The 25,587-nt window shown below is 36.2% G+C and overlaps 1 protein-coding gene across 14 annotated transcripts in view; it reads left to right on the top strand.

Moving 5' to 3' along the window:
- The window catches only part of CCSER1 (coiled-coil serine rich protein 1), a 1,462,911-nt gene that overhangs the window by 966,020 nt on the left and 471,304 nt on the right, over positions 1-25,587 (top strand). For 12 of the 14 annotated variants that reach the window (XM_025290710.2, XM_025290711.2, XM_044946320.1 and 9 more), the window contains exon 10: positions 11,748-11,792. In XM_025290710.2, the coding sequence (XP_025146495.2) occupies positions 11,748-11,792 (45 nt within the window). Of the gene's footprint in view, positions 1-11,747; positions 11,793-13,397; positions 14,598-16,897; positions 17,432-25,587 lie in introns of those variants that run through there. The other 2 variants (XM_044946317.1, XM_044946318.1) reach the window with 2 other exon arrangements.

Below are 25,587 nucleotides of genomic sequence, written 5' to 3'. Positions count from 1 at the left end.
GTTTATTTGTAAATTGCTCTGTGAGTCATCTATACTATTAAGATGTCTTTCTTGTCAAGATTTCTCTTCTTGATGCTCTCTGTATTTTATATTAAAAGATGCTTGCTCCTTGGAAGAAAAGCTATTACAAACCTAGACAGCATATTAAAAAGCAGAGACATTACTTTGCCACCAAGGCTCCATATAGTCAAAGCTGTGGTTTTTTCCAGTAGTCATGTATGGATTTGAGAGTTGGACCATAAAGAAGGCTGAGCTCCAAAGAATTGATGCTTTTGAACTGTGATGTTGGAGAAGACTCTTGAGAGTTCCTTGGACTGCAAGGAGATCCAACCAGTCCATCTTAAAGGAAATCAGTCCTGAATATTCATCGGAAGGACTGATGCTGAAGCTGAGGCTTCAATATTTTGGCCACCTGATGTGAAGAGCCAACTTATTGGAAAAGACCCTGGTGCTGGGAAAAATTGAAGGCAGGAGAAGAAGAGGATGACAGAGGATGACATGGTTGGATGCATCACCGACTCAATGGACATGAGTTTGTGCAAGCTCTGGGAGATGGTGACAGACAGGGAAGCCTGGCATGCTGCAGTCCATGGGGTCACAAAGAGTTGGACACAACTGAGTGACTGTGTGGATCACAATAAACTGTGGAAAATTCTGAAAGAGATGGGAATACCAGACCACCTGATCTGCCTCTTGAGAAATTTGTATGCAGGTCAGGAAGCAACAGTTATAACTGGACATGGAACAACAGACTGGTTCCAAATAGGAAAAGGAGTACGTCAAGGCTGTATATTGTCACCCTGCTTATTTAACTTATATGCAGAGTACATCATGAGAAACGCTGCACTGGAAGAAACACAAGCTGGAATCAAGATTGCCGGGAGAAATATCAATAATCTCAGATATGCAGATGACACCACCCTTATCGCAGAAAGTGAAGAGAAACTCAAAAGCCTCTTGATGAAAGTAAAAGTGGAGAGTGAAAAAGTTGGCTTAAAGCTCAACATTCAGAAAACGAAGATCATAGCATCCCATCACTTCATGGGAAATAGATGGAAGAGTGGAAACAGTGTCAGACTTTATTTTTTTGGGCTCCAAAATCACTGCAGATGGTGACTGCAGCCATGAAATTAAAAGATGCTTACTCCTTGGAAGGAAAGTTATGACCAACCTAGATAGCACATTAAAAAGCAGAGATATTACTTTGCCAACAAAGGTCCATCTAGTCAAGGCTATGGTTTTTCCTGTGGTCAGGTATGGATGTGAGAGTTGGACTGTGAAGAAGGCTGAGCGCCAAAGAATTGATGCTTTTGAACTGTGGTGTTGGAGAAGACTCTTGAGAGTCCCTTGGACTGCAAGGTGATCCAACCAGTCCATTCTGAAGGAGATCAGCCCTGGGATTTCTTTGGAAGGAATGATGCTAAAGCTGAAGCTCCAGTACTTTGGCCACCTCATGCGAAGAGTTGACTCATTGGAAAAGACTCTGATGCTGGAAGGGATTGGGGGCAGGAGGAGAAGGGCACAACAGAAGATGAGATGGCTGGATGGCATCACTGACTCGATGGACGTGAGTCTGGGTGAACTCCGGGAGTTGGTGATGGACAGGGAGGCCTGGCGTGCTCTGATTCATGGGGTTGCAAAGAGTTGGACACAACTGAGCAACTGAACTGAACTGAACTGAGGGACTGAACAACATATTTTGTATCACCATGGCCCGGGATATCTTTCTGAGACAGTGAATCCAATTTGAGTTTTAGTGACAGTGACAGAAATTAAAAAGGCATCAAAGATCCAGTCTATTTAATGTATATAGGTTATAACAAAATATTGAGTATAGTTCTATGTGCTATGTACTGTAGGTTCTTGATTATCTGTGTTATATATAGTACAAGCTCCTAATTTATCCCTTTCCCCATTGTTTTCATTTGGTAACCATTGGTTTGTTTTCTAAATCTGTGAGTCTGTTTCTATTTTGTAAATAAGTCCATTTGTATCATTTAAAAAAATTAGATTCCACATATTAGTGATACCATACTATTTGGTCTTCTTTGTCAGACTTACTTCACATACTGTGATAATCTATGTCCATCCATATTGCTGCAAATGGCCTAATTTCATTCTTTTTTATGGCTCAGTAATATTCCATTGCACAAATGTACCACACCTTCTTGTTCCTCTGTTGATAGATATTTAGTTTGCTTCCATGTCCTGGCTATTGTAAATAATGTTGCAATCAACACTGGGGTCTTGTATATTTTTTCAGAAGGAAGAAACATATAAATTCATCCTATCACTTCAGTGAAGCCAGAAACACTGAGGTAATATACAGAGGCTACTGGCCAGAGAAGTGCAGCCTCAGCAAGAAGAGGGCACCGTGGAGAGGTGCACCCAACAAGTCAACTGAGACCCCAACTCTGGGTCATAAGTGAGCAGTGAGCATTTTGCAGAGTCCCTTTAGTGATCTAATTCATAAACTCTTTACTTAAAGGAAACTTTAAAGAATTGAGATCAGATGTTGAGATTTCTATTATTAATAATAGTGGCTCTGATGAACAAAAAGGTATCTAATGCAGACTACAAAGAAGTGTGACACAGGAAAGTGCATGGATAGAATATGAACCGGTCAAGCAGATGAATGAAAAAGTTAAATAGAGGCATTTCCAGCTTCTCTTGAATTTTCATCAAGATATCCTGCTTAAGAAGTAATTGACAGTGTCAGTATCGAAAACCCATTTAGTATCATTTAGAATTCATTGATCCTTATGAACTCTTGTGTTGGAGAAGACTCAGAGTCCCTTGGACTGCAAGGAGAGGCAATCAGTCAATCCTAAAGGAAATCAACTGCAAAGAACTGACTCATTGGAAAAGACCCTGAAGGTGGGACAGATTGAAGGCAGGAGGAGAAGGGGTCAACAGAGGATGAGATGGTTGGATGGCATTCGATGGACATAAGCTCCGGGAGTTGGTGATGGACAGGGAAGCCTGGTGTGCTGCAGTCCATGGGGTGGCAAAGAGTCGAACATGACTGAGCAACTGAACTGAACTGAGAATTCATTATATGTAATCATATGTAACTATACCATTTTATAAATTGGCATTGTTCTCAATTCATAGTCTAGACTCAGTCTTTCTGAACTAAACTTTAATTTTCTAAGAATTATGATAAAGCTGAATGATTACTCTAGATATAGATAGAATCCAGTAATCCATGCTGTTTATTTTAATTGAACTTGGTTTGTTTTTCCAGACTTGCATATGTTAGTTTAGTGTTTATCCTGAAATAATCATTGTCATCTTGGTAGAAAGGGAATACTGTCCTGTTATGAATTATGCTTCGAGGGATATTCTGAAATCAACAATTTTTCCTAAAATTCTTATAAAGTCAATTTGTTACTGATTATTGCTTAGATATTTAATTGAAAACCTAACAGCACACTTGCCTTGGTCTTGCAAAAGATTTAGTGTGATGAGAAAATGCTGAAAATTTAAAAATTATAAATGAATTTTTAGATTTTTTGTTGATTTAACTTTAATAGGGATGTCAACATTTTATCTGTTAGATCACTAAAGCTAGCAGACCATACAATTTACAAATATAAATTAATATAGAACAGATTCGGAGAAGGCAATGGCAACCCACTCCAGTACTCTTGCTTGGAAAATCCCATGGATGGAGGAGCCTGGAAGGCTGCAGTCTATGGGGTCGCTGAGGGTCGGACACGACTGAGAGACTTCACTTTCACTTTTCACTTTCATGCATTGGAGAAGGAAATGGCAACCCACTCCAGTGTTCTTGCCTGGGGAATCCCAGGGACAGGGGAGCCTTGTGGGCTGCCATCTATGGGGTCGCACAGAGTCGGACATGACTGAAGTGACTTAGCATAGAACAGATTAGGTAAAGCTTTAGATACATGAATAAATTGAAAAATAAATTTCCATTTATTCCACAAATATTTAAATATTTTAGCACTCACCATTCTCCAGGCACTGCTTGAACAATTGGGATAATCTAGAAAACACAGCAACAAAGATTTGATGCTTGCCTTTGTAGCACTTAAATACAGATTGGAAAGATTGGTAATATACAATAGTGATAGATGTATTCAGTATATTAAGAGATTTAAGTGTCCCTTGCAGTGAAGTAGGGAGGGAGTAGAATAAAATTCTGAATAAGGGGATAAAGTAGACCTCCCTGAGAAGGTAAGATGTAAGTATACACCTAGAAGCTGTGGGTTTGGTTGTGCAAGCATCTAGGTGAAGAGAGTTCCCCCTGGGATGAGCACCTGGTTCAGAAGTCTATGTTAAAACAATGCTTGGCATGAACAAGGACTACACTGAAAACACAGATTCTGTGTACGGGTGATATGAATAGGTTTAGAAAGAGATGGGCTCAGGCATTATAGAAATACAGATTTATAGACAAACATGTTCTATCTATTGGTCCTCTCTCTTGAACTACTTTAGGAAGTTCTCTCTTTTTATATTCCATAGTAAGAATATAAAACACAGCTTACTAGACAGAATACTATTTCAATTAGCTTAGCCTAATCAAGGGATAGATTTTCAAAATTTTGCAGTGCCACATTCCACTCATTAGGAGTCCTGGCCATATCTGTTAAATTTCGCAGTTAGACTGATGTTACCACCATGAGGGTTTCTAAAACATTACAATTTTCATTGGCAATATCTGAGATTACTTATTGTCTGAAACTGTGTCTTTAATTTTCCACTTAAGAATTAGAATAAAACATAGAGGTTGTAAGAAATAATATTACACAAATCTTAATAGAAATTCTATGTTGTTGATTAGTCTCGTATCAGAAATGAAGAGACACTTTCATCACAAATGATGAGCCAGCTGTGAACATCAGAAATACTGGAAAAATTCTAGTTTTAGGGAAAATTTCATTGTATATAAACTCATGGAATATGAGGACCCAAATCCCTGGAGCAGAAGAAATTTAACATGCAGTATACCAAAATGAGAACTGCTAGAAAACTGGAGGTATGGAAGTACTATACTTGTATAATATTTTAGTTAGCCTAAAGCAATGATAATCACAGACAAGCTCTATGCAATGTTATTTATGCCCACATAGTTGAATTAATTTTCTTTTAATCTTTGTCTGCCCCAGGATATTTCAATTGAATTTTACATTTCTTTCCAAGAAATCAGGAACTCTGGAATCCAATCTCATTTACTTTAACTTTTTTTCTCACAGTTATTTCCAAATCCTAAATGAATTCAAAGCCAAAAATTTATCTTTCATTTACTTCTTAAATATGTAAAGATGACATGATATATGTGAACTTAATATACTTCTGTGTTTAGGTGTACTCATCTACTTATTAAGCACATATTGGTCTTATCATATTAGACATTCATCTCAATACATGTAAGACATAAAATAATAGTTCCTTTTGGAGGCAGTATGTATACTGGTTGCAAAAGGAGCTCTAAGTCAAATACTCTGGGCTCAGTAATTAACTCCACCTCCTTCTAGCTGTGTCTCCTTAGGCAAGTGAATTAACTTCTCTGCTTCAATGATTCTATTGCAAAAATGGGAATTAATAGTGGTTCTTACAATAGAAAGTGATTGTGAGGAATAAAAAATGTCATGTAAAGTGCTCAGCATTATGCCTGTCATCTAGTAAAAATTCAACAAATATATACTGTTTTTAATATGTGGACATTTTAAAGTATCCTGTGATGTAATTTCAATATTACTTTTAAAATATGGAATGGTTTTCCATTTTTAAAATGACAGAGGAATGGGCCAAAGTCACCAAAAGCAATGACATATATTGGTTTTTGAGAAGGAAAATAAAGAGCAATGTAAAGTTTCCAGTGAATGAATTACAGATACCATGATACAGAGTTTCAAAGGTGACCAACATGACTAATTTAAAAAAGAAAAAAAGAAAAACAGTTTGATAATTTTTTGCACTTGAATGTTTTCTTTTCTTTTTTGTCTTTGGATGGATTTTAGTTCAAATCTTAATGAGCTCTATAGAACTTTCAAACAGCTGAATACAAATCTCTCTATGACATAAATATTTCAATATAATATAAGAAAAACAGTTTCCCAATATAATGGCCTAAAAAAGTTATAATAGACCACAAAGAATATTTAAACTATGTTCATTAACTTTAAAGGAAGACTGGAAATTATATTTAAGAGTGAATTCTTGGAGTTTTTAAGTAGGGTCACCAGCCTTGGGAAAGTTTCTGAATTTCTAAGTTTATTCTGTAAACCTATGACTAGTCACATATCTCAGTACTATTACTTACAAAATGAATCTTAAATATGACTAAGGTTAGAAAGCCATATTTACAACTAAGGTCTTTTTTTTTTTTTTTTTAATCAGCAATATAACTGAAACTCAACACTGAATTTAAAGTGTGTGCAGCAATCTGATAGAGGAAAATTTAGATATCCAAATTAAGAAAACCAGAATTTATAAACCAGATAAGTTTGAGAGTATTTTTATCAAACTGCGTTCAAACTTATTGAAGAAGAAGTGAAGTATCTCAGTCGTGTTCGACTCTTTTTCATGGACTGTAGCCCACCAGGCTCCTCTGTCCATGGAATTTTCCAGGCAGGAGTCTTGGAGTGGGTTGCCATTTCCTTCTCCAGGGGATCTTCCTGACCCAGGTATCAAACCTAGGTCTCCCACATTGCAGGCAGATGCTTTACTGTCTAGGCCACCAGGGTCAAACTCATTGGAATTTCTTAATTTCTTGAATAGTTTATCTGTCTCACTAAGAAGCCATACTAGAAAGATGCATAGTAAGAACCTGTAAGAGAACCAGACTGTCTGTCTTAAAATTAAAGCACAGCACAGATAGTAGATTTTAAAGCTCTACAAGTGGCCATCCAGTACAACTCTCTATATCTTTCCATCCCCACATCATTTTCTTGATAGATAAACTGGTGGCTCAGTTGGTAAAGAATCTGCCTGCAATGCAGGAGACCCAGGTTCAATCCCTGGGTGGGGAAGATCCCCAGAGAAGGAAATGACAACCCACTTCAGTATTCTTGACTGGAGAAGCCCACGGACAGAAGAGACTGGAGGCCTACAGTCCACAGGGTCAAAGGAGTTGGACACAACTTAGCGACTAAACAACCACCAAACTAAAAGAGTTCAACATTGTGTTCATTTTCCAAAAGTGTGTTTTCTTCCCCGAAATCATGCTACTATTTAAGAAGAAATGCAGTGGTAAGAAACAGGAAGGCTGGAAATTCAGGTATTGGTACATGGAAGGACTGCCCAGACAGAACTACAGAGTTTTTAAATTTTGTAATTGAGGAGACAACTATTTGAGTTTGGAGAGAACAGGCAGCTAGAATTTGTAGGTCTGATTACCAGAAAGGAGGAAAATACACAGAGAAGAGCTCTAGAAATCTACATATGTGTTACTCTGAGAATTTTATTTGAAAAACAACCTTCACATATGTCAAGTGAAATTTGAAAAGGCTAGGCAAAGAATAACTGCTAGAAAAGAATGATTACAAGAGAATTTTAAATAGAATTCCCAACGTTTCCTTAGGTCTGGGAATCTTTTGAATCTCTTTCAGTCAGAGTAGTGAATTTTCTTTGAACACATGGAATATTCAGTAGAGAGCACAGAAGGGTTGAGCTTTGGTAATATAAGATAAATAACTCTAAAGACAACTTCAGACTTAGGCTAAAATGTCGTTAAAACAAGTTTTGTAGTTAGTTGGACCCACAAATAACTTAATCATTTGCAGAAACAGTCCTAACTCCTTCTAAGAGAATAAACAAATCTATCACTAAGCAGAGTAAGATCTCAATATCTGAGAACCAATAAAAACATTATTGGACATAAGGAAAAATAGGAAAATATGACTAATAACTGGGAAATAATTGCCAATAATAATAGAAATGGAAATGGCGTGATAGAATTAACAGACAAGAAATTCAAAACACCATTATAAATATATCAAGGTGTTAAAGAAAAGCGTGATAATTTACATTCTTCAAAAGAAAAGTACAATATCTGGGTATTTTGCTCAAATTGATCTTATATTTAGACATGTTGTATGAGTGTAATAATGATAAGAATTATAACAAAAGGACCAGATAGCAGTTGCTATTTTGGAATATGCTGTTCCTCCTGGCTCTTTGCTAAGTGCTATACACATATTGCCTAATATAATCTTTATAGCAACTACATAATAATCATTACATTTATTATTTTTTTCAAGTATAAAGAAGAGGTTGAAAAGTATCATGTAATTCATTAGAGAGAACACAAAAGAAGATACCAAAGCAAAGATTTAAGCATGTCTGTCTGAATTCAAAAGTACATCATAACATTGTTTCCCATATCCTAAAAGTTATGAGCATGAGTTTCATTTTAGAATTTATTTTTAGCCTACACTGCCAGGTTAAGAAATGTTCTCAGGTTCTGTTTTATATTTTTTATTTCATATGAAATTTCAGTTCAGTTCAGTCACTCAGTCCTGTCTGACTCTTTGTGACCCCATGGACTGCAGCACGCCAGGCTTCCCTGTCCATCACCAACTCCCAGAGCTTGCTCATGCTCATGTCCATTGAGTTGATGATGCCATCCAACCTATCATCCCCTTCTCCTCCCACCTTCAATCTTTCCCAGCATCAGGGTCTTCTCCAGTGAGTCAGTTCTTCGCATCAGCTGGCGAAACTATTGGACTTTCAGCTTCAGCATCAGTCCTTCTAATGAATATTCAGGACTGATTTCCTTTAGGGGGGACTGGTTGGATCTTCTTGCAGTCTGAGGAATTCTCAAGAGTCTTCTCCAACACCACAGTTCAAAAGCATCAATTCTTCAGTGGTCAGCTTTCTTTATAGTCCAATGCTCACATCCATACGTGACTACTGGGAAAACCATAGCTTTGACTAGACGGACCTTTGTTGGCAAAGTAATGTCTCTGCTTTTTAATATGCTGTCTAGGTTGGTCATAACTTTTCTTCCAAGGAGCAAGCATCTTTTAACTTCATGGCTGCACTCACCATCTGCAATGATTTTGCAGCCGAAAAAACAAAGTCTGTCACTGTTCCACTGTTTCCCCATCTATTTGCCTTGAAGTAATGGGACCTGATGCCATGAACTTAGTTTTCTGAATGTTGGCTTAAAGCCAACTTTTTCACTCTTCTCTTTCACTTTCATCAAGAGGCTCTTTAGTTCTTCTTCACTTTCTGCCATAAGGGTGGAGTCATCTGCATATCTGAGGTTATTGGTATTTCTCCTGGCAGTCTTGATTCCAGCTTGTGCTTGATCAAGCCTAGCATTTCTCATGATGTACTCTGCATTTATGTTAAATAAGCAGGGTGACTATATACAGCCTTGACATACTCCTTTCCATATTTGGAACCAGTCTGTTGTTCCATGTCCAGTTCTAACTGTTGCTTCTTGACCTGCATACAGACTTCTCAGGAGGCAGGTAAGATGGTCTGGTATTCCCCTCTCTTTCAGAATTTTCTACAATTTGTTGTGATCCACACAGTCAAAGGCTTTGGCATAGTCAATAAAAGCTATTCAAAGTGTATCCTGCAAATGCAGATAATTTTCTGCACTCAGAAATCAGTCTGTCATTTATTTATAAAAATAACTATTTGTCAGGTTGATTCTAGAGCCTTTACTAGAATCATTAGTGTAATAGTCATATTTTTTAAACAAAGTGGAGTTATTTAATATTTTTGTTCTTATTTTTTATCAAACAATTCAAGAAATGTTTAATATATGAGATAATTTAAAAACCACTTGAAAATGTGTTAAACATTAACACTCCAGTTTCTCATCAGATCTTATAAATCTTTTACATTTTTAAACATAAATGCTGTCACCAAATTTAAAAAATACATAAATACATCCTTATACAATAAATATGCAGCTTGGAGACAACAAAAACACAGAGCAGTCTGTGTTAGTTGCTCAGTGGTGTCCAGCTCTTTGCAGCTCCATGGACTGGGATTCTCTGTCCATGGGATTCTCAAGGCAAAAATACTAGAGTGGGTTGCCATTTCCTTCTCCAGGGGATCTTCCCACCCCAGGGATCAAACCTGGGTCTCCTGCATTGCGGGTGAATTCTTTACCATCTAAGCCACCACGAAAGCCCTGAAGAACAGTCTAAGACTTCACAATTTGATCAACTTTTCAGCCTATTTTCCGTCTCTTATGCACAACTCACAGTATATGCCAACTAAACCATTCACCTTTCATAGACCTCTTAGTGCAGTGGTTTTCAAACTCTTAATATGCACGTGAATTCCCTGGAAAATGTGTTAAAATATATTTACCTGCTCTGCTAGTCTTGGGTGGAGTCATCATTAGAAATGAATATGCTATAAATCCAGACACCAGACGTTGTGTAGCCAGGTTTTTAGAGTGCTGCATGCTGTTCTGCTTTTCCTCTTCAGCCTCTACCACTGTTTAGATGTGATTCTCCTCTGTGGTCCTTTATGTATTTGCTGATTCATTGACTGAATTGTCTCTTTCATCCTATGCTGAGAGAGAATATTGTATACCTGGTATCATTATCCTGAAGTTTTATCTTCAGTTTTGTGTGTGTAGTCGGTGATCTCCTAAACTTTGAGGACTATTTATTACTGATAATCCTAGTATCTAGCATGGTGTCTGACCCATAGTACATACCAAATAAATATGTATTGTAAAATAATTTATGGGCGTGATTGAGAGAGAAAAAAATAGAAAAAGGAAGGAAGGTAAAAAGAAAGAATTAGGTACTATGATACCATATGTCACTACAATTTTCATATTGTTCCTTCCCCATACAAAACTACTACAATAAGGAAAATAACAGTAATTGAAACTTTTATTGTATTTGTTGTTGTTGTTTTGAAAAGTTGTTCAGTCGTGTCCAACTCCTTGCGACCCCATGGACTGTAGCCCATCAGGCTCCTCTGTCCTTGGGATTCTCCAGGCAAGAATACTGGAGTGGGTTGCCATGCCCTTCTCCAGGGGATCTTCCTAACCCATTAACTTGGGTTTCCTGCATTGCAAGCAGATTCTTTATTGTCTTAGCCACCATGGAAGCCCTTTATTGGATTTGCGGGAGGGAGCAATTTGTTCCATTCTCTCACTTTCTAAATAGCAGTATTTCTAGGGAGGATAGACAGATGGACAGGCTGACTCTAGTGCCACAAGCATATTTGCAATAGGCATGCGAAGAAAGAGGGAGTCTTCTCTCATTTAATTATTCTTAGTATTGGGGATTTAACGTGAATCCCTCCTCTTTTAATGTAAAAAGCATTTATGATAATAGAAGATGAGAAATTTTTTCAGGAGATAAAATTCTGAATATTTCCTAGATGATCATCAGTGCTGCAAATAAAGCTAATTCTTTTTATCAACCTTAACTCAGATCTGGGCTCCAGGATGTGCCAAGTGCAGAACAATAGAATAAAAGCTTACTACCATAGCAAATCCTTTTAGATTGTTATTTCACTGAGGGACCGACAGTCATTACTAAAAATAAAAAATGCTTTATATTTTATTTTTACTTAATGTCTTGGGATTTAGCAGGAAGTGCATTGATACCATATTTGAAGACTTACTCAGTTATGGACATTATCATATGTAAGAAATATTAATCTGCCTTCAGATCTTCTTTGTTAAATGAATTATTTCACTTCAACATTTCTCACTGGTACTAGTTACTTCTTTGCCATCAGTAATAAATGTAGTTTTTTTTGTTTTTGTTTTTTTTTCCCTTTTTCAGGGTTTGAACTTGAAAAGATTGGAGTCAGTACAAGGAGGGAGAGAGGTAAGAAAATCAAAGGGAGAGGGATGGAGAAGAAGAGAGAAGGGTTTCAGTGTTGCCCTGATGTGGTGGGTGATGCTGACTGATGCTGATGATGTTAAGGATGATGGGGATGTGTTGAAAGGGATTTTGATAACATCTCATTCACTCTGGCCAAAACACATTTTACACATGTTTATGTAAATGAGTTATTTGTACTTGCTTCTCTGAAACTGAAGAAAATATCCTGTCTCCAATGAGGTAAGTGTTTTGTTTCTGTTAAAGCGGATTTTTAAAGCAGGAGGGCCCTCTAGACAGGGCAGAGAAACCTTTTTGAGCAAAGATTTGATGCAATATTTAAAGTGATTTAATGAAAGATTAGCATAATTCTAACAATGAAAACATTTTATGGCATCTGTGGTTCTTCACTTTCGTGTCCAAGGGTTTTGGCATATGCTGCTAGGTGGGTGTGCATTGTTCGATGGTGTGAAGTTGCTCTGGTAAGACTAGTGATTCTGAAATTTCCTTTAATTAGTGTCTACTCTAGATGCTTTATACAGAAGGGAAATTTTTAGTAGGATCAAACAGAATATCATACTATTTACGTGATATATATTATTATCTAATTTTAATTAGATAAAATCCTTTTCAGTCTAAACGTGTAAATGCTCTACTTTTCTCTGTGACTCACGTTGCTGGGTGTAGTGAGGTGGTGGGATATTTAATTCAGTAAATCAATATTTTCTTGTTACTCAAAAGGTAATTTTATTTTTGGTGATATTTACAGAATAATTTGGGTCAAAAGTGAAGACACTTAGTCTATAAAATGAGAGAATGATGTAACCCTCCTTCCCATCTGTGGTTTCTCTTTCTGTAAAAACACATTTCTTCTGTATTTAATGCATGATGTTTGCCCCTCTTTCTTTGCTCTTCTAATTTCCAGTTGTGTGTTTTTAGTATTTGGCATTTTAGTTCCTAGTTAACTGTCATGTGGGGCCTCTTTCCATTTATTTGCTATTTCTATCCAGAAGAATCTATTCCTTTAGAGGGATGCACAACAGTAGGATCACATTGGCAAAAGAGCTGGGGAAGGTGAAATGTAGTTAAATCTCTAGAGATATGTTGTATTGTAGGACAGAAGGTAAAAGCATGTACTGTATAAGGAAGATCTCGGAGCCATTTACAGGTTTGTGAGGGTAACTACTGTCTGTCAGTTGGAACTAAAGTGGATCTAGTTAGAGAAAGAACTCAACTCCTCATGTTCTAAGTAAAAGTTCACACCTGAGCAGGACAGTTGTGATTTATTTCTGCTGATTTGGTGTGTTTGAGGACATACAGTTTCAACTCCTCACCATTGTATCCTAGTCCAAGAGCAATCATGTGTCTAAAGAAGGGAAATTCAGATCCATGTAGCCATGTGATGACATTGCTAAATGGCAGCAAAAATCATTTTTTAAGTTAAGATTTTTTAGTTTTTTCATGTTATATTTAAAGGCTTTTACCGAGAAGAGTTGCTGTTAAATTTTATTGCTTATTTTTTATTTCTTCTGATTTTATTTTATTATAAATATACTTATGGGTAAGGAATATGTCAATAATGTATTTTAAATTAAAATTTTTTTCTTGAAGGTATTTTGTGGTTTGTGTGAAGGCCAAATTTTTAATGACCTACAATTTAATATATACATCTGCATTGAGGGGACATCCTTGATTTGGGCCTCCATTCTTGGTTAGTGGAGTTATTGTGAAGAAGGTAGAATCATCAAATTAATGAAAGCATTATTATGTCTTCACTTGACACCTCCTATCCAGGAAGAAAAGTCAACTACAGAAGTCAAAACAGCCACTTCACTCCCTGTCTGGGCAATACTGTGTTACTTGGGCTTATTTCTAGTCAACCTAACACTCACCTCAGTTTTCCCTATGATTATAAAGTCTAATCCATTCTATGGTAAGACACTTTAGGGAGGTATCAGACAAGAGGAGAAATATGTTGTGAACACTGTTTATCAAGTTTCAGTGGTAAGTGACCTATACATAAGAGTGTAATTCCTTAAGAGTGTCCTGATCTCTCTTGCTTATGAATTGTGACAGGCATCTTTCTGATTCCTGCTTGCTGTGTTCTGTTACATGTGTGTATTACGAAGATGTATATATAAAGTCCTTGTGATTATGTTAAATTGAAATGTGTGGATTTGGAAAACTCTTACTCAAAATACCCTCTTAGAATTTTTCATCCTAATGCTATTGTGATTGATGAAGACAAAATGACAATGATTACTTCTTAAGATGAATTAATTTGTCTTAGTTCAAATGACAGATGTTCCCAATAGATGTTGACGGATGTGATACTAAGGGCCTCTTACCAAATATTTATAAGGTTTAAGAAGTGTCCTTTAAAATGTTCTGTTTACCATTTGAGACTTTGCATGGAGAACTGAAGCAGGCAGGAAGTAATATGCTGTCTAGCTAAGTGGTAAATATTGTTAAAAGGCTAATTGCTAGACAGGAAGGCCAGATCTGAACACTGCATGCTGTATAAAAATATAAATTAAGAATAATTGATTAAAATACAAATTTCCTGAAGGAAAAAGATATGAGCAGTACCTAAATTGCTTGTATTGTTGTAAAACGTTTGAAAACACATATTAGTTGTATTAAAAAAAAAATAGTTACATTTTTTAATGTATTTATACATGCATGTAAATTGAGGATGCTGATCATAATAAGTAATAGCAAGGTTGTTTAAAAAGGGAAATTAGTGGAATGCTGTGTAAAATGTCATCATATAACTGAAACTTCTATCTGTGAGTGAATTTCTTGCCTCTTGTGGATCTTATAACTCATAAAAACATCCTCAGTGAAATTTCACTGGATATGACACATGGACAAATCATATTTCTTTCCTTAAGGAAACTCTGTTCTCCTATATACAGTATTTTTACTATGAATTGTGGCTAAAACCAGGTTGCTATCAGTTTTTTTTATAAGATTGTATACCTTTGATAGCTTATGGTGAATGATGTCAGATTCGTGATCTCTGAAGAAGATTTTTGCTTCAGGACTTGGGACCAGGCTTGATCACTCAAGAGCTTTTGTGTAGCAGAGTTTTATTATAGTGAAAAAGGGACAGAGAAAGCTTCTGACACAGAGATCAGAAGGGAGATGGGGAGGACCACCTTCCCTGGTCTAAGCAAGGGAGTTATATACTTTTTTAATTGGTTATTACAATAAATCAAAAGAATGTCTCAAGGTTGTAAAAATTTTACTAGACCCACACCCACAATTTACATTTTAAGATAACAGGATTAGAATTTAACAATAGAAAGATTTTACCAGATCCACTCCCATAGTATACATTCTAAAATATCAGGATTAGTCAGAAGGTTTTCAGGAAGGAGAAACCGTCCTCAAGCAGGTTACATTGTTATATAATCCTTAGTACAGAGTTTGAAGTTGTTGTATAATCATCAGTTCCAGGCTTAAAGAAGAAAACGTTTTATGTGACTAAGACTAAGAAATGTAGAGGGGAAAAAAAAAGACTTTTTTCTTCTCCTCCTTGAGAGCCCCAGACCCCTTTCTCCTCCTTGGGGACCTAGGACTTCTTATCAATTTGCTTAGGAATTGACTCTCTCACCTTTGTTATTTTAAATATTAGTATTGTATTTTCCAAAGTACACTTTTTGTTAACTTAGTAAAGATTCATATGCACATGCACCTGTGTGTGTATGTGTGCATGTGTTTGTACAAAATAATTTTGAATGGCAAGTTGTCTTTTCTTCTACCCTACCTGAAAACTACCTGACCATCCCTATTCTGAATATCTTATATCACAGGGCTTCCATTGTAGCTCAGTCGATAAAGAATCTGCCTGCAGTGCAGGAGACCGAGTTTGATCTCTGGGTTGGGAAGATCCCCTGGAGAAGGAAATAGCAACCCACTCCAGTATCCTTGCCTGGAAAATCTTATGGACAGAGGAGCATGGTGGGCTACAATCCATGGGGTCGCAAAGAGTCGGGCACTACTGAGCGACTAACACTTATATCACAAGTCTAAATACACATGATAGGAGACTTTATATGGATAAAGAAAGCTGTTATGGTTCGAAATCTAAATCAGGATTAAGCATTTAATTTCAGAAATTATACTTAATGTTGCAAGCTAAGGTGAGAGACAGTGATTATCAGAACTTTTGGATTGTGGCTGTGTTATTGGAAGTTACAGAAATTCCAGAGCCACTGATGCAATGGAAATAAAGTGCAAGTTTGTAATGAGCAGGAATCACTTTTATATAATTGGCAGAGCTCAAATCTCCCCAAGTAACAAACAGAGTAAGTAGAGATCATGTTACCATCCTTAACCTGGAATTCTGAAGAAAGATTAATATTGGTACACTTGAACATTTTAAATAAGGAGTTTTATATTCCTATAAGACAGATTTTGAAAATGCTTCTTAAACATCTGAGAGAAAAGGAACATTTTCGATAATTTCTAGATGCATTCCTTAGAAATAGACCCCCCAAATTATAGACACATGCATCCTTTTATGAGAAAATCCCCTGTTGTGATTTGAAAATTGATTTTCAGTTTCATTTGGTTATGTTTGACCATGCCAGTGATACTTCTTAAAATTTGGATTTTACTTGGGGGATTGCAAGTACAAATAAATAGACTCTGATGGACACATAGTTAGAAAACAGTGGACATACCAAATCATTAAAAGCTGATTTATGAATGTGTTACTCTCAAGAAAATCATGGACATGGCTTACAACCTACCTGCTTTGTAATTCAGAATGCTTTATCAACTTTCTCTGTTGGACTGTAATGTTCCCAATCCTCTCTTTGCCAAAAACCATAACTAGGAAATTACAGATGATATGAACTTCTAGTATGTAAACATAATCATCAGAGATATTTGAAAAAGGTAGAAAAATAAAATGTTTAGTTAAGTGCTAGTCCCACAAGCCTACTTTATATTTAAATGTATTCATCATTTGAAACAATAATTCATGATTTGCTGCTTATGTAAGGTATCACTTGAGCATACAATATTCCTAGGGAAATTTATTCTGATAAGTAGTGGATTGTATGCCTTTGCTAATCTAATTGGATTATCTAATTGGATAGGCTTTGAATTGTGTATCAAGTGTCTGCATCCAATGTGAGAGACCCGGGTTCGACCCTGGGTCGGGAAGATCCCCTGGAGAAGGAAATGGTAACCCACTCCAGTTATTCTTGCCCGGAGAATCCCATGGATGGAGAAGCCTGGTAGGCTACAGTCCACCGGGTCACAAAGAGTTGGACACGACTGACCGACTTCACTTTCACTTTCACATATTACATATTTTTGCGTGATGTAAGTCATTTTAGAAGTTCAGCCTCAAAAGGGAGAATGTTCAAAGAATCAGATCAATTATACCCTGTATTTCAAAAGAATTTATAATAGATATTATTAAAAGTGAAACAAAATAAAAATCACCATTGATTTATTTTTCGGTTTATAACTTAGAATTATTACACAGGTTATTTTAGACCTAGGTTACTGCTTAGGTTAAGAGAACTTGCAACTGTTTCTCCTAGTTCCAACAGACCACTGGAGGGAATCGTTTTCAAAACAGAGAAAGGAAATAGAATATGTGAATTTTAAGAATAGAACTAAAATTGAAGAAAATGTGTTGTCTTTCTTAGAAATAAGAGCAAAAAGTGATGAAGTCCCATTGTTCTCTTGAAAGCTAATGTTCTATATAATTTGAAATTATAGACAACTATATTTCTTTTATAGCTTGGTGAAAATCTTCACTGAGAAACAAATCATGATTGCCAGTTACCTTTAGTAATTTTTCTGCAAAATTTGCTACATTTGTGTGTTTTCTTTATTGTTCAGCATTCAGAATAGGCTGTTTTCACTTTGGTTGAAATTTAACTATCCCATTCTTGGTTGACATAGAGTTTTGTAGAATAAGAGATTCTTTTAAAGCCACAGTGATGACACAATCTGGGGGAGAAATATGTATTGGCTAATATTATAGTTTTCTTTGAGATATAAAATCTATGGCAAAAATAACTCTTCCTTCATAATAAGAATTATTCAATAGTTCAGTGGCTATAATTTGTCACTAAGGAATATCTGATTTACAGTTCAGTTCTGAGATCAAGAGACCTTTTAAGGACTCAGTAAAAAAAATAAATAAATAAAATATCCCTTTTTTCTCCCCTTTCTCGGAATTGACAGGCAATAAATGAACTGAAAAATCTTTGTGCTTGTAAATCAATATTTAATTGAAAGAATTACACTTTAAAGACCATAATGATTATTTCTATTTCAAAAATTTTTAAAAAGGATAAAATGAGTTAATATGGGTAAAGCTCTTTGAGCAGTGCCTGCCATCTAGGAAGCATCAATACATGACAACTGTTACTATTATTTCTATTTGTTCTTCCTTTCATCTTTCCTTCTGTCAGAGACAATTTGGGTGTCATGTTGTTGGGAGATTTTACTGTCTACACGAACTATTCAGTGCTGTGGCAACCAGTGATATCTAAAGCCTAGCCTTAGGTTTTACATCTCAAATTGGTTCTCAGATGACAAATTCTTGACAGGACAACAAATAAAATATACTTCGAATCTGTCATTGAATCTCAAATATTCTTAAGTCCATATTTCATATTACATATGAGAGAAAATTTTATTTACCTTTTCATTTATAGCATTGTTTACAGAGAGCGGTGCTTAAGCACTGCAGGTTTCATAAGCTATTTTTCACATCTTATGTTTTCTATATTTCATCCTATTTTTCTTCCATGCTTATAGACCATTGACATTTTAAGAAACTATCCAAAAGAAACTTACTGGTTAAGCAAAACCAACCTTATCAACTCTACTTCTGTAAGCAAGAATACATTCTTAGTTGTATCTCAAATAAGGAAATCACAATCCATAAAAAGTGCACACTATTCATTTTTTTAAATCTTTCTTTTGGAAATGTTTAAATGATTATCTAGAGATGTATGTACATAGTGACAGAACAATTTTTCTTAAGAGAAGCAGAAAAAAGAAGAAAAGAGAAAGGGGAGAAGGAGTCAGCTTTGGACAAACATGAAACCATCATTATGGAAGGACAAAAGAAGCCTTAGATATAGGAAACCCATTAGCACACACTTTGAGAGCCAAACAGGAGTATAAACAACAGGCTTAAACAATAATTTGAACTCCAGTGAATTGCATCAAGCATCAATACAACAATTAAGTTCCCCGAAATGGACTCTACAGTTGCAGACATATTGGATGGAATTACACCAATTAGAGAGATAAGCACATGAGCTAAAATAGAAAGCAATCAGAAATTTGATCTATAGGGCCAAATAAACTGAAAAACACATTAAAATTTTTCTTGGGCAACTTCCTATTTTAAGAACCTGGCTGAAGACCAGGTGAGGAAATTAAACTCCCTAACTCTGAGCAAAATGAGACTAACTGGAATCAACCAAGATAAGACTGGGGAAGATCCTCACAAGATTTTGAAAAGAATGCTCAGGTAAAGTTTATCTAAAGAGAATCAGTCTAACAAAACCTAACTCGAAGCAGTCCAACCTCATGAATCCCTTTATTGACTCACAACAGAAACCATGAAAACAGACAGTCATGTTATAAACAACAGAGCAGGTGTTTTCATCTAGAACAAGAATTTTCAAAAAATTTATTAGGCTATCAAAGTATTACTAAAATCAATTCTCATTCCTAGGAGGCATAAACTCTGCATTTGGGAGAATGCCAAAAATAACTTAAAATTTAGACCAAATGCAGTGCATACCTCACCCTTGCTGTCAGAGAGACTCCTAGATGGAAACTTCAATGATCTTGGAGGAACAGGTTTCAAGCAGAGGAGTTTAAGTCAGGTTGCACAAGGCTTTCACTGGGAGTTCTCCTTTATCTCCACAATTTTTGACTATTCATCTGACAAATGACTATGAAGAAAACAACTTTTGATCAAGCAAAACTGAGTTTGTTAGAACTACTGGCAAGAAAAAAAGAATACTACATTGACAAAATTTTAATAGATGTCTAAATGAGGGTTTTAGGAGAGGATATTTGGAGGGTGTTTATAGGCAGGATGATTTAAAAGCAAGTCTTATGAGGTAGGTAATAGGTCGAGATTAGGAAAGTTAGTTAGAGTTTATGACACTCTGTCTTTGCGTTGATGTGCACAGCAGGTGAAGTGAATGGAGATTTTGACCTCAGAGTTTTGAAATGCACTATATTTTCCTCATTTATGAGATTTTTTCCAGAAATACTTGTATACAGTTAAAGATTTGTAATTTTAAAGTGGATTTTACAAAAAGGTGAGGACTAAGAAGGATTACTGTAGAAAGATTTTGACTTTCTAATCAGTAAAAATGTAGATGTCTGCTCTTATAAGGCACATTTATTATTTTTAGAATCACAAACCCTGGAGATGTTTTCAGTTGAAAAGGCAAAAACAATTATGATTTTTATTTCACAGCCTTATATTTTTATTTGAAAGCAGTCAAATGCGTCAAGATCTTTGTGGATTGCTGTTTTTACTTGTGTTTATAACCTATTAATGCAGTTATTTTTTGCCATTTACCTATGTCAGTTATAAAAGGAAAATACTACTCCATATAGTTGAACTGATTCAGCCTGCTTTCATCAGGTAAGTATTTATTCATAAATAAATGAGGAGATGTATGATTCCTTTTTTATTGTAATTATAAATAAAAGTCATGTCCACCTCAAAAATATACAGAAGATAAAGTTTTATTATCTTGATATTCATCTGGTACTTGGTAAGAGAATTTCTTTTCTATTTATATTTATGGTATCATATAGAACAAACAATCCTCATGTAAATATTCAATTGTTGGCTTTGTTGACTATTTAGAATCTTATAAACCTACAATGATCCTCACTACTTCTCTTCTCTTCTCTGAAAACCTTCCCTGCCTTCTCTCTGCTTAAAACTAGATTCCAAAATCTCTTTCCATCCTTCCTTCATCCCTCCAGTTGAGGACATTTACTTGACATGTCTGTTTCTGTTACTTCCTGTCCTCACACCCACTTTGACACAGTTTTCTGGACACCGATGCTCAGTCAGCCCAATGGAATAGGAACACTCCTGATTAGTTCCATTGCGGTCCTTTAGTTATATCAGAGGACCCTTCAGTTCCTTATCAGTGGTCAACACATTGTTGTCTAGCATGTAATCTAAAATTTTTAAATAAGTTTGCCAATAACTGATATAATAGTGTATTTATGATATTTTGATACTAATTATGCTAATGAAGTATTATATAAGCAGTTGTTTTACTTATATTAAAAATGTCAAGACTAGAGTATTTCAGACTCACACAGATAACAGTTGTGTTCAAAATAATAGTTGTAAGTAAAATTGCTATTGCTTGCTATAGTAGTTTGCTAGGTCTGTCATCACAGAGTACCATAGACTGGGAAGCTTTAACAATGGAAATTTATTTCCTCACAGTTTTGGATCTAGAAACCCAAGGTCAAGGTATCCATAGGTTTTGTTTCTCTGAAGCTTTACTCTTTGGCTTGCAAATGGGTGCCTTCTCCTTGTGTCCTCAAGTAGTCTCTCTTTTGGGTGTTCATATCCCATCGAGTCTTTGTGTGCCCAGATTTCCTTTTATAAGGACCCCAGTCACAGTGGTTCGGCCCACCCTAATGGCCTCATTTTATGTTAATTAGCTCTTTAAAAGCCCTATCTCCAAATGCCATTGCATTCTGAACTATTGGGAATTAGGACATCAGCATATGAATTGGTAGCAGGGAGCGCACCATTCAGTCTATAAAACACACTAAAAGCAATACTACTACTACTACTACTGCTAAGTCGCTTCAGTCGTGTCCGACTCTGTGCGACCCCATAGACGGCAGCCCACCAGGCCCCGCCATCTCTGGGATTCTCCAGGCAAGAACACTGGAGTCGGTTGCCATTTCCTTCTCCAATGCATGAAAGTGAAAAGTGAAAGTGAAGTCACTCAGTCGTGTCTGACTCTTCACGATCCCATGGACTGCAGCCTACCAGGCTCCTCCGTCCATGGGATTTTCCAGGCAAGAGCACTGGAGTGGGTTGCCATTGCCTTCTCCGACTAAAAGCAATACAGCCATACAAATCAATTTCCCTCAAAATATAAGCTTTGTCTTTGCCCTTTTCCTATTTGCTCTGGTCCTCTTCTCATCTTGTCTCTTAATTAACTAAAATTTGGTTACATTTAAATTTCAACAACAATATCAACAGTAAAAAAAGAATAAAATAACCCATGTAAATAATTTGTCTGAAATTCTAGTACCCCAAATGCTCTGAAAACTGATTTTCCCTCACCAAAGAAAGACTCTCAAAACCTAAAAAATAGAGTCTTGTCTTTTCACAATGTAAAAAAAAAAAAAAAAAAACAACAAAAAAAAACTGAGTTACCCTCAGTCAGTGCTTTTTTTTTTTTTTTTTTTTTTATTTTATTTTTAAACCTCAAACACTGTATTAGTTTTGCCAAACATCAAAACGAATCCGCCACAGGTATACATGTGCTCCCCATCCTGAACCCTCCTCCCTCCTCCCTCCCCACACCATCCCTCTAGGTCGTCCCAGTGCACCAGCCCCAAGCATCCAGTATTGTGCATCGAACCTGAACTGGCAACTTGTTTCATACATGATATTACACATGTTTCAATGCCATTCTCCCAAATCTTCCCACCCTCTCCCTCTCCAACAGAGTCCATAAGACTGTTCTATACATCAGTGTCTCTTTTGCTGTCTTGTACACAGGGTTATTGTTTCCATCTTTCTAAATTCCATATATGTGCATTAGTATACTGTATTGGTGTTTTTCTTTCTGGCTTACTTCACTCTGTATAATAGGCTCCAGTTTCATCCACCTCATTAGAACTGATTCAAATGTGTTCTTTTTAATGGCTGAGTAGTACTCCATTGTGTATATGTACCATAGCTTTCTTATCCATTCGTCTGTTGATGGACATCTAGGTTGCTTCCATGTCCTGCCTATTATAAACAGTGCTGCGATGAACACTGGGGTACACGTGTCTCTTTCCCTTCTGGTTTCCTCAGTGTGTATGCCCAGCAGTGGGATTGCTGGATCATAAGGCAGTTCTATTTTCAGTTTTTTAAGGAATCTCCACACTGTTCTTCATAGTGGCTGTACTAGTTTGCATTCCCACCAACAGTGTAAGAGGGTTCCCTTTTCTCCACACCTTCTCCAGCATTTATTACTTGTAGACTTTTGGATCGCAGCCATTCTGTCAGTCAGTGCTTTTTGTATGCTTATTATTTCTGTAAGCACTTGGACTATAAAGAAAGCTAAGCATGGAAGAATTGATGCTTTTGAACTATGGTATTGGAGAAGACTCTTGAGAGTCTCTTGGACTGCAAGGAGATCTAACCAGTCACTCCTAAAGGAAATCAGTCCCGAATATTCATTGGAAGGACTGATGCTGAAGCTGAGTCTCCAATACTTTGGCCACCTGATGCAGAGAGCTGACTCATTTGAAAAGATCCTGATGCTGGGAAGGATTGAAGGTGGGAGGAGAAGGGGACAACAGAGGATGAGATGGCTGGATGGCATCACTGACTCCATGGACGTGAGTTTGAGTGAACTCCCGGAGTTGGTGATGGACAGGGAGGCCTGGTGTGCTGCAATTCATGGGGTCACAAAGAGTAGGACATGACTGAGCAAATTAACTGACTGACTGAAGCACTTATCACAACAAACTTTTGAAATAGCCACTATTATCATTCTCATTTCAAAGAAGAAAAATTCAAGACAAAAATAGTTTAAATAACTTGCCTAAGTCTTATAATTAGTAACTTGGTGAAGCCAGAATTCTAACCTAGGAAATAGGTTTGAGCAAAAATTTAGCATTACACTATGACTTATAAGAAGGGAAATTAATAGATTTACTACAACTGATTATTTTGACTGTTTGAATTCCTCATGATTGTTATCTAATCTTAATTGCTAAACAACCATATTCCCTGTCTTTCTCTGTCTTCTTTTCTGCTCACTTATTGTATTAGATATTATCTCATCCAAGAACAAGACCATAATTTCTCTTGTGTTTTGGTTAGCAAATTATTTGACTATAAAGAATAGAAGCCTACTTAAAACTTGTCATTATAAATTGAATACTGTCAGGTGCATCCATTTTCAAGGAATATTTCTTGATCTTTTTGGAAAATATATAATCAGTTATTTTTCTCTGTTATCTAATTTTACATCATTCTACTTTCTGTGTAAATTAATTATCTTCTCCACTTTTTTTTTTTTTTTTTTGCATATACTTTGTCTCTCTTGGTGGTGGTGGTTTAGTCACTAACTTATGTCCGACACTTGGGATGCCATGGACTATAGCCTGCCAGGCTCCTCTGTTCATGGGATTCTCAAGGCAAGAATACTGGAGTGGGTTGCCATTTCCTTCTCTCTTGACTACCCTTAAATGATGGTCTCAGCCATCTACTCAGGAGTTGGGCAGTCTCTGCTAGACAGTGTGGTCTAATTTCCCCTAGCTCATCTACAAAGTTCAATTAAAGTATACTTATACTTTAGCAACAGGAACTAGGATAAGAAAAATGACTTTTAAAATATTTATCTCTTTTTTCCTTTTATGATATTCAAATGATAAAAGCACCATTAAACTCATCTTTTGAATTTACCACTTGTACTGTGGTAGAGTATTCTCATGATCCAGATATTCTCCTAAAGACAGTTGAATTAGAAAAGATACACTAGTAGTAACCCATCTAGAATGAAGGTTGGGCCAATATTTTCATTTTCTTCTATTATTTTAAAATCAATAGGGATTTCTTTAGTAAAATTCAAAATTTATCTGAAATAAGCAGTTTGCAATTTTCCTAGGGTGTCTTCTTAACGGAGTCCTGATAATCATGGTGAAATTATCTTCCCAATTGCCCTTCTCTAAATCTGTTACATAGAGAGGGTGAGTCTTAGCTTTCACTGATCAAAAAAAAAAAAAAACAAAAACATATCCTATGAAAGAAGATAAATGTTGCTGATATGGTAAATTAAAAACAGTCTCTATGCAGATTTATTAATCTAATATATATCTAATCCATTATATTTATTAAACCAAATCACTGCCAATATGTGAATCCTGAACATTAGCATGACCTGTACTTTTCTTTTGTAGGCTAAAGGGAGTGTGATCAGACAGTATTCCACATGGAAAAATTCACAGTGCACTTGTTTGACCATTTCTGTATGGCAATAGGGGTAGACAATCACAAATAGGACCCAGGAGAATATCCTCTGCGACAGTTGATAGAAAATATAAGGCTTATCTGAATTTGTGTTCTCATTTTTAATTATTCAAAAGTGTTCAATTGAAAAATGAATATGTTAATGATATTTAGCCATTTTAATTCATCCTCCTATTTATAACTGAGGCTATTGTCAAACGAAATCATGAATATAATCCTGTGCTTGATTATGTACAAGTTATTTAAAATATCAGTTCAGTTCAGTCACTCAGTCGTGTCCGACTCTTTGCGACTCCATGAATTACAGCCCGTCAGGCCTCCCTGTCCATCACCAACTCCCGGAGTTTACCTAAACTCATGTCCATCAAGTCAGTGATGGCATCCAGCCATCTCATCCTCTGTCACCCCCTTCTCCTCCTGCCCCCAATCCTTCCCAGCATCAGGGTCTTTTTCAATGAGTCAACTCTGGCCATGAGGTGGCCAAAGTATTGGAGTTTCAGCTTTAGCATCAGTCCTTCCAATGAACACTCAGGACTGATCTCCTTTAGAATG

Source organism: Bubalus bubalis, chromosome 7 (assembly GCF_019923935.1).
Source record: "Bubalus bubalis isolate 160015118507 breed Murrah chromosome 7, NDDB_SH_1, whole genome shotgun sequence".
NCBI classification, from domain to species: domain Eukaryota; kingdom Metazoa; phylum Chordata; class Mammalia; order Artiodactyla; family Bovidae; genus Bubalus; species Bubalus bubalis.
This window is presented reverse-complemented; position numbering and strand designations above follow the sequence as displayed.